Raw genomic sequence first — 10,629 nt, forward strand, 5'->3', positions numbered from 1 at the left:
CCCCTACAGGTCCGAGCAGAGGAGGTATACTCCTCTTTGGAGATAGCACCCCCCTTCCATCGGTTGTACACCACCTTTTTGGCAATCAGGCATTCCCTTACACCCTTGGTGAGACAGGGGGCTTATGGGCACTCCTGCCCCCCTTGCTTCTTGTTGGGATGGTCACCCCTTGGGCCCTGAGTATCGTCTCTTTAAGGAACGACCACTCATCTTGGGCACTGAGCTCCCCTGCTCTCGAGAACCCCAGCACCTCTCCCACTAATCTCCTCAACTCGTTTTGCCACAATAACAACTGTTTCCTTGACTATTTATTGTGTCTATTACATAAATAAATATTTAATATCACAATCAGAATGAGCTGTGTCCCTGAAGCCAGGTGTACTTCACTCTACATGTTTCAGGATGTACACAGCGGAACATGGGAGGGAACCATGCTACAAGGTGCTGCCACATGATGGGGGGTGAGGGGGGGGAAAAGGGAATATGGCTGTGCAATGGCTAAATGAGTTTGCTCTTGTCCTCCTCTGACTGGGACAGCACGTTTTGGGATATATCTCATCAATAATGCAGTCATGCACACATGGATTTAGGGAGGAAGAGAAAGAAAAGTAATCCGAGTCAAGTGTCTAGGCATTCAGTTTATTTCATATGAGTGCACAAATTTAGGGCACTGACAGAAGTGACATTTGTTGTGCCAATGGCCCCTTGAAAGCACTCTACAGCCATACTGACAGAAGCGTATGGCTGCAGAGCGCTTTAAAAATACCCAATCACACAACAAATTAATATTCATCTAATGATGGTTCAGATGAAGATGCTCCAAAGCAGACCACCTTCATTAACTTCTGTCTGATCAGGGCGGTGCTGTCTGCAGGATTGGGGGGGAGAACAGGTAAAGTGGACTGAAGCTCCTCTACCTCATGGCTCTCCCTTCAGCTCAGCCTGAGCAAACGCAGCCCAGAGCTCCTTCCCCTCCATTTTCCCTCCTCCCATCATACAGACAGCACAGGAGCTGGGAGGGGGAGAGGTGGGGCTAGGGGAGAGAGGCTGCAGACAGTCAGCCTCTCTCTCTGTTAGAATGGCTCCAAAGTAAAGCTTGATCCTCCCCACCCAAACTCATGTGAAGTATCATGAGTTAGAGTGGGGAGCTATACATCTGTCAGCAATCCTTGTGATCTTTAAAAGATTCTAGTTGGACATCCCTGGAGACCAACAGCCTCTCACAATCCATGAGATAAGAAATGCCAAGTAAGGTTCTCTATGCTGACCTGCTGTGTATCTAAACCAGCAATTCTCAACCAGCATGTTGAGATCTTTTGGAGGATAATGAGGTGGAAGATGATAAGCAAGCAGATAAGTACAGACTCAAGATCCTTCTTATTCACAAGTTATGGAGGGGTGCCTTGAATCCAAAAAGGTCTAAACCACAGATCCAAAGCCCGACCTGGAAATCTTACAGGGGGCAAGTTAGGTCTATCAGATGATTGGGTCTGTGTGGAAGCAACTTGGAAGTGAACCAGGTAAGAAACTGCTCCAATTTATTATTTATGGTTCCATCAGAGAGGAATTAACTGATGAACTACAGGCAAAATAAAGTTACTTTCGCCTTTCTTCTCCTAGTGCCACTAAGAAAGACCTTCAAGTGCAGAGACATTAGGCTACTACAGCTCTATGCTGTGCTCTCCAGATCCCCACCAGTCTAACCTTTCTCTCCCTACACAAATCTTCTCTTAAACTCCAAGTCATCCTCAAATCCCAAGCATCTTTTATTCACCATCTTTTATCTTATCTCAGATCCCAGATCCGATGAGTTCAAGCAGCTAATCTTAATGTAACTACAATCTTATGCCAAATAATTTTAAAATAAAAAACCCCCAAACAGCCAGCATCTGAGATGTTGGTGTGACACTGCTATTTTTGGCAATGAAAGTTACTTAGGTAAAGAATCCTAAAGAAACTTTACTTCAAAAGAAAAAAATCTTTGGGCTGTCTTATGAAAAGACAGCAGGTCAAATGTGAAGACCAAATTCAAATAAGTAAGGTCAAAACCCAACTCACTCTTAATTATGTAGTTGCTACCATATCTCCATTATACTGCTATCTTTTGGGTGATAGTATTATGAAAACAAATTAACCTGTATCTTGATCAAATTTCTGGCCCCTTTTTGGCCCTAAGTTTAAATTGTGTCAAAAAATGCAAAGGATTCTTCAAAAGCCTAACTATACTGAAACACACGAATCTCCTACAGTATTGAGAACAAAAAAACCTGAGGTACTACACAAGATGTGAAAAGTGAAACTCACTATATGTTAGAGGTGTACTGATACATCAGTCCAATATCAGATAGTCACTGATATAAAGAAAGTTGACTATATCGGAAATTGGCCTGATGTGGCTCATAATTTGGCTGATAAATGCCCATGCATATGCACAGCTGCAGCGCAGCGCAGCATGCAAGCAGTGGGGAGAGCTGCATGCAGCTGGTAAGTCTGTTGTGCTGAAAGGGTAGCGTAGGGGTGCTGGGGCGTAGGGATGCAGACCAACATCCCCCCCCCCCCACAGTGAGGGGGGGGGGGGGGCTGGGGCAGGCGCTGCCTGGGCAGGGATGGAGCCACGGCTTGCACTACCCCCCTTTCCCCCAGACTGGCAGCGAGCCCCACCCCGTACGAACCGCCGCTCCTGTCCCGTGTCTGCCCCAGCTGAGCAGTGTCTACCCTAGCCCTACTCCCTCCCTCACCATGGGGGGCACTGATCTGCCCCCCCACAGCCCTTCCTTCCCCCCTCCCCTTTAACCACCACAAACTTACCAGCTGTATGCAGCTGTATCAGAAATAGGACTGGTATCAGCCAATATGCCTTTTTAAAAATCGGCTATCTGTATCAGCCTCCAAAAGTCTCTACCAGTGCACCCCTACTACATGCAAGTAAAACTGACCTATTTTTACTGTCCAAGCTGAATGAAATGCAAGGACAGACTGACAATATAAATGAAATGCGAATCAAGTTGTCCTCCCTGTTTAAACAGTCTAAGTTAATTATATTGATAACACTATGAGTAATTTCTTACCTACATCAGCATGAAGGGCGACTACTATTAATACTTTTAGTAGACTGAAACATAATTGGAAAAAATTGAGAGAAAAGCAAGCCAATACAAAAGTAAAGAGTATTTCCAGTAAAAAGAACATAATTACAGCTTGCTCATTTAAAAAGATTTCATCCAGTATACAAATATTAAAATAGAACAAATATGCTTTAAGTACACAGAGACCGCTATGCCTATACAGCGAGAAGATACTTGAAATCTTTTTAAATGATCAATATTTTGCAATAATGCAAGCAGATCATCCAAATTTCACATTCCTACTTTAGTCATGGAAGGGACTAGAACTAAACAGCTGAAAAAAATTTACTCCAAAGAATAAAATAATACATTTTATCTAATCAATATTTTATAAAAAAAAAAGTGAACCGTGCCAAAAATCAGAGGAGGATAGCAATTATTTCCAGTTTCCTCCATGGCTTTCAATATAACATGGCAAAATTAAAACACCCAAACATTCAAAGCCTTGGAAACTTGTCAGCTAATTTGTGTAGTGAGCAAGAAAGAAAAATATTAGCAGTAGGTTCTAGTTTTCATGTATCCAAGAAAATATAAGCAAAACCCTGTTGAACTAAAATCAACAGCAAATCTCACTGACTTCACTGGGGGAAGAATTTCACAGCCCATATTTTTTAACCGAAGTCTTCTGCATCATACACATTTTTATGTACTATTTAGCATAGATGAGAGCAAACCTGGGAGCAAAAACTTTGCAAAATTGAAACAACTAGCATTCTGTCTGACTTCTTATTAATACTAATAGATGGATAGATAGTAATGGTTTAGTTTGCCTTTCTGACAGGCGATTAATCCTGGCAAAAATTAATACTTGGGCATCCAGGTTGTTAAGGGAATTAGGTGACCATCTCAAATTCAGCGGATGTTAGCCATCTAATTAATTACCCAAGCTTTCTCCAAAAATCCGAGTATCAGTAGAGGATCAATAAGTCGGAAGCTCTACATAGATACGTGATCTTAAAGTAGGTGACGCAATAGTATCACACTGGTAACTCTGCTCAGCTGAAGGGGAGAAAGGCAGTTTGAAAAACGATGACATATGTGTGTACATGTATGATAAGGCTAATTTGATGGTTGCATTTCCTTACTGGAATAAAATTTAGAAAGAAAGAGGTTCACTTAACACTAACTTACCCTAGAAAAAGTTCCACAGAAGTGGTAATACCCAAAGGCAGAGTGCAATTTTTTAAAGAATTCCTTGGTCAAAGCCTAGAGGGCGATTACAGGGATGCCTCAATTATCACTCCAAGTGCTTTTGGATCAGCCCCTCGGCAAGAACTGGAGGCAGACTATGCATATTTGTTACTAGTACCTCTAATACACCCCTTCCAAGTAAAGGAATAAGTTACTAAATTAACTTTACCAAGGGCTATTCAACTGCTAGATGCTTTAATCTCAAAAAATAAGAATAAAAAATTAATTAAGAATAAAAAAGGTCAAATTCTAATGATGTTGGGCAGAGCGAGCAGGCAGAATTCTCCAGAGGCCAGTGTGTTCCATCTATCAGGGCTCATTTTGGCCCTAAAAACTAGCTCGTCAATAAGGAGCTTCGTCATAAATATGTAAACTTATTACAGTAACAAGGCAGCACACAAGAAGCTATTCTCAAAACAACACCCACAATATAGCCTTTCCCTAACAGTACACTTATCAGCTATCACTCTTGAATAAAACTGAGGAGAAAAAATGACAGGCAGCATCATTTTTGTAGTATGAAAGTTAATTGGCTAGAATATTCCTTGACATAATGACAAAATATCTCTAGGCTATTTCCAAAAAAGCTGTAGGAAAGAACTTTGCTTGCCTGCTCCTTAATATTTGGCTTGGTGAATCATGACAACATCAGCCCAATCTCAACAATTCTCATATACTTAGGACCAGTTTCATATAGCAGTTTACAATAACATCTGCAGACTTGTGAGCCACAAACTACAGAAAACAAATACTTGTAACTAGCACATAAACAGAGCCCTACAGTCCCAGATCAATGATTCCTATTTTAATTTTTACTAAAAGGAAAACCAAAACTAATTATTAAATATCATATTTTGTTGAAGCAAGTTACTAGATAATGAAGTTTTATGAAATGTGAATTTTGGACAGTTAAATTGCTTATGAACAAGGGGAGCAAAATAAAGCAAAGCAAAGCAAAGCAAAGCAAATAATTTCATCTCATTATTTAGTAAACAGAAACCACATTCCACTAAAAAGGGGGAGGAAAGAAAAAGCAGTAAAAGCTGGCAGAATCACTGATGACCAATCACCTGCGATTTTCATCCAGCACATCCAAGACCTGCTGGTAAGCCCTACGAGTGGAAGTCTGGATAAGCGACAAAATGCCACGAGCAGAGTAAAGATTAGTTCCATCTTCGGGTAACATATTGGGAGGACAGACACGAGCCTGTTGTAGTGATGGTGTCACACTGTACATATAAGCATAGTAAACGAAGAGAGAAATACTGTAGTCAGACTTTAAATAAAGAAATTCTTCAGCTAGTCCCAGTTCCCAAATTCAAGTTGACTCCATTTGGTCTTACCATCCTCCCATCAAAACCAGGCAAGCATATCAAAAGTCATTAGTAGAGGGAATATGAATAAACATTAATGCATGCTTTTAGGAATTAATTATTGCAAAGGGTGATTTCAGTATCGTTATACAGCATAAGATTTTCAAAAGCCCTCACTATTTATTAACTGCCACCAACTATAGGCAGTGGTAAACTTCCCACATTACAGCAGCAGCAGTGTTTGCCATCTGTGTTTTTGAAAATTCCATCCCTAAATTCTTTGGAAAGTACTAATTAAAAGAGAATTGTTTAACAATTCAGCAATGATAACTTGTTAACTCCACAATAACTGAAGCAGAAGTCTTAGCTTTACATTGTGATTGAAGAGCAAGATTGAGACAGCATTTTGATTTTCATGTGTTCAACCAATAAGAACAAAAAAATTAAGAGCAACAGTCAGCAGTCAGAATAAAGACAAAATTCATCTTTCATAGGCAACAAAGTGCATGAACTAAACTCCCAACTGTTACACCAAAAAGTGCACAGTTTAAAATGTAAGAATTAGTATTGCTTTTTTCCATAATATTTAATATTAAAGAAAGTCTGGTTCACTTTACTCTTCAAAGCCTAGGATACTTTTTAATATAAGACAATTCCTCATGAGTAACATTGGATATACTTCCCTGGATCTCTCTTTTGCACCTCATTTCAAGGGAAGCTGAGGTTAGATATTAGGAAAAAGCTTTTTCACCAGGATGCTAGGAAAACACTGGAACAGGTTACCCAGAGAGGTGGTAGAATCTTCATCGTTGGAGGTTTTTAAGACCTGGCTAGACAAAGCCTTCACTGGGATGATCTAGTAGGGGAAGGTCCTGCTTTGGGCAGGGAGTTGGAACAGATGACCTCCTGAGGTTCCTTCCAAGTCTAATTTTCTATGATTTCTGCTTTGCTCCTGCTGTATTTTGAGTCCAGCTCCCAATATTCCTGCTTTTACCCCACTAAATTCCCAGGAAACTGCTAAACTCACACTCAGTATTAACAGTGGGAAACAGGTTACTTGCTAGTTGGACTGACTGGGTCAGAGAATGCAGATGTTTAGTTATTCTAAGAACTATGAGGAATGTAGCTGTTCTCATTACTGACTGGTGCCAAGGCTACACCTTTTGTCTGACAAAAACAAAATGAAGCTCTACTGAAACATGCACAGGTGTTGCTGTGCTCCTAAAGCTGTACAGGAGTGCGTAGGTGGGACAATGTTCCAAGATACTTGCACTTCAAATTGGTATGCAAAATATTTATGCAAAAATTTAACAGCAGAAATAAAAACATTGGCAAGCATCTATTTCATCATCTTACAGTGTCTGTTGTGTTCTTCATGCTTGAAAAGATCATCTACACTTCCTTGTTTTTATATTTAGGATTACTTTTATTTTGGGATTAACAGCATTAGTCACTGCAACCATGTTCCATTTTTGCTTTGCATGGTTACCACATATCATAATATCTACTGATAAAAAAAATTTGAAGAGGTAGCAAACTGGGCCAGACGAAGAGATTCTGGCCCACCAGCAAAGTCATAAGGCAACTTATTCCCATCTGGAAGTTGCAGGGTTGAGGGAGAAGGGAAAGATATCAAAGCACAGGAGGCTTCAGATCTAATGTCATTGCTCTTGGTCCTAATGAAAGGATGTGATTTAAGTCAACCCAAATAGAAATGGATGGGAGATAGCTTTCAAAAGGCCACACAACTACAGAGCTTGGACACAAGACAACTAGAGAACACTGCTGACACTCCGACCCTCCAGCTTGCAATCAGCGATGTTACTTCTGTGTGAAAGCTTCTGTAAATAGTTCACAAGAATCACTGAACTGAAATGGCAACAATGCCTTTAATGTTGTTCTGCATCAACAGCTGCACTGAATAAACCTGAAGCTCTCACAAGGAAGATAAAGCCAGAGTTAAGAATAAATAATAGATTCTGGAGGTACACGACTCCTAACCCTATGATCCAATCAGTAGAATGCTGTGCTCTATCCAGCCAGTTTGGGACTCTGAACTGCACTACTAATTTATAGTGGTTTGCAAGAAGACAGTCTTAGAGACTATTCACATCATAAGGTCTATTTTCTCCTGAATGTGAGCCAAACTACCACAAGCTGGAAGAATATTCTTATTGATATTCCTAAAAAAAAGGCAATCATTACCTCTTCTCTTTCCCTCTAAAATGCATTGTATTCAGCATCAAGGAAAAACCTGTTTTTGTTCTGACCAAGGTCGGCAATTAAAATGTGCACACAGCTGAAGTTAGAGGTAAAAAAGGAGTTGTACCTGAAAAAAAAAGAGAAGGCCTATCGAATGAAGTGAAATCTTCTTCTGTGACTTGACCTAGGACTTAGAAACGTGCCTCTTACTTGATTTGTCTAAAGTATGCCATCTAGAAAGGACTAACAGAGAGTATGGAGAACAGGACATTATGGAATAAAAGTTCTGACAAACAGCTTTGCCATGACTGTCAAATATTTAGTTAGAATCTCTCTCATTTGTCATTATATACTACTGCTACTAAGGTAGCTACAAAAGCTTCCCCTACTCTTACCATTTTCACTCTTTTGCTTGGGCCTTAATACCATATTGCTGCAGAATTTTTTCAGAAAGCATTTTCATGACGCAAATTCTTTTCCAAGAGTTTTTAGCAAGATTGTCTTCAGCATTCTGTAGTTACCATGAAAACAGTCAAATGCATGTGTGTGGCTATAGCAAAACTAGCAACAAGTAGTTCAGGCTTCTGGTTTAACAAGCTTTCAGGAAGACACAGATTAGGTGTTTTCTAACTTATTATTTCAGCTATTTCTCTGCCTCACATTTTTGAACCATGTTACTGGCAAACAGATTTAGGTAATCAAGGTCAAACACCTTTGACAGAGATTAATACAAGAGTTAAGTGCATGTCCTTTTTTCTTAAAAAGGTGTACACACCATCACCTCCTTCAAGTGTTGTTAGAAGAAAGGCATTTTTTGAACTGTGAGGCTGGCCTCTAGGGAAATGCCAGCATCTTCTGGTAAAAATGAGAAGCAGAAAAAACAGAATTACACACACTTTGTCACCTATTCTTGCTGGATTGCTCACTTCAGAATGAAAAATGGAACACTTCGATCCATCATTAGTTGGTAATACTTAAGAGAAGGTTATTGCCCTAATCAGGCTGTAGCAGTCAAGGAAGAATGGGGGAAAATAAATCAATCAATCAATCAAAATAAGTTTACCTATCGACAACGTTAAACATTATACTACTATTTTTTTGTCCAAGAAATAATGTTACAAATGGAAACTCTCCCCTTCTTTCTGTTTCCACTGTCACTGAAACAGCTACCCGTATTGAAAGCCCGAGTACTATTTTTTCCTCTGTATCTTATAAGAGGAATGATGTGACAGAATTTGAGGAAGCCCCCCCAAAACTACAGATAGAAGCCACACATTCAGGAGAGCAATAGCTATTTCAGATATTGTGCATTGAATTACAGCTACTTGGGCAGAAGATTAATTATATAGCTTTGAGCAATATTAAACTCTTGATTTTCAGATACCATAATTAATAGTTAAGCTTACGTGTAGTCCTTAGTGGAGAGGGGTGACTGGAACCGTGGCATTTTATTTCTTGGGACAGTATCTGATCTGTGCCACCTTGAACAATAATTGCAATTCTCTTAAATAAGCATCCTTATAAATAGAGGGAAAGTAATTTAAGGAGCCATCATTACTGTTTCATAGTTAGTAACTGTAAAATGCATGCCTAATCATTACCATACCGGCTGGTCTTTAAGAGCATTCAAGAATTACTTTCACAGTTCAACCCAAATCCCACTAAAAATGTTAATGACAGCCACTACATGATAGGATGATGAGAAAGTAGATGACAACACATTTAGTAACAACTGTCTGCAGTACTTAGATACAAAATCAGGAGTGAAGCCAAGTCTTTTGCTTTGTTCTGGGCAGGCTCTTCCAAGAATGTCACTTTCCAATACCATCACTCTCACAGCACACACATTGAAACTCCAGGCTCTATCTGCAACAGTGTCTGGCCAGGGTGGATGGGGAATAAGAGGTTAAAATTATACCCATCCACTAGAACATGTTAACAGAAACTCAGTCTGGCAACTATTCCGAAATGGCTGTGCTCTACCTCTGATGGACACACAAACCACATTTACAATAGGCCTCAGAGAAATACATCCAGGACAGCCTTTAGCAAGACATCCAAATAGACAGCACAGAAAAAATCCTGGCTGTCAGTCAAGCCAGCATATAAAGGCAGACGAAGAGGGCAAGAAAAAAAAAAATCATTAACACACCCTCTAGAAGGCCAAATATTTTCTTCAATACATGTCTTATTTATTTAAACTACTTCATTGGTGTGATGTGACCTGAATTTAAGCCGGAGAACACAGACTTTTACAGTCTGTGGAGAGAAGTGGACTGGATCTATCCAAGGACAAAAATAAATGCTTACTGCGATTCATTTAGACCTCTGTCAAATCAGTCAGTATACCACAAAAGCTTCCTGGATGGAGCCAAGAGTAAGCATATAGCCAAGACAATACACAGGCTTATTCTCCAAATCAGCTTTGTTTAAACCAAGCAAAAGTATTCAAAAACTGGTGGCATTTTCAGCAATGGAACAAAGAATACATGACAATAATAATAATACAAAACTCTGTTTATGTTTCTGAATAATGGTGAAGACTGATTTAAAATTGCAAATTAAAAGAGCTCTAAAACAAAAAATTCCATGTTTATTGTGGACTGATGATCCAAATGAGGAATAAGAGTGCAGAAAGAGGCTTCCTGAACATAACTTTGGGGGGGGGAAATACACTCAATATTTAACTATTTAATTGTTCTATTAATTTTAATTCAAAGGGGATAAAGATATATAGAATTACATCACTTCCAAACCCAGCCTTCTATAGAAAAAGGACATCTACCACTCTGCTCTCT

At 39.6% G+C, this 10,629-nt stretch overlaps 1 protein-coding gene across 14 annotated transcripts in view; it reads right to left on the bottom strand.

Moving 5' to 3' along the window:
- Positions 1 to 10,629, bottom strand: part of MFF (mitochondrial fission factor) — an 81,976-nt gene that overhangs the window by 47,192 nt on the left and 24,155 nt on the right. For 8 of the 14 annotated variants that reach the window (XM_019503624.1, XM_019503622.1, XM_019503621.1 and 5 more), the window contains 2 exons: positions 9,238 to 9,312; positions 5,387 to 5,545 (listed from right to left, as the gene is read on the bottom strand). The exons of 2 other annotated variants lie outside the window; for them this stretch is intronic. In XM_019503624.1, the coding sequence (XP_019359169.1) occupies positions 5,387 to 5,545; positions 9,238 to 9,312 (234 nt within the window). Of the gene's footprint in view, positions 1 to 2,858; positions 3,113 to 5,386; positions 5,546 to 9,237; positions 9,313 to 10,629 lie in introns of those variants that run through there. 4 more of the 14 variants (XM_019503630.1, XM_019503629.1, XM_019503632.1 and 1 more) reach the window with 3 other exon arrangements.

Source organism: Gavialis gangeticus, unplaced genomic scaffold (assembly GCF_001723915.1).
Source record: "Gavialis gangeticus isolate Ggan-Ray unplaced genomic scaffold, GavGan_comp1, whole genome shotgun sequence".
In the NCBI taxonomy this organism is placed as follows: domain Eukaryota; kingdom Metazoa; phylum Chordata; order Crocodylia; family Gavialidae; genus Gavialis; species Gavialis gangeticus.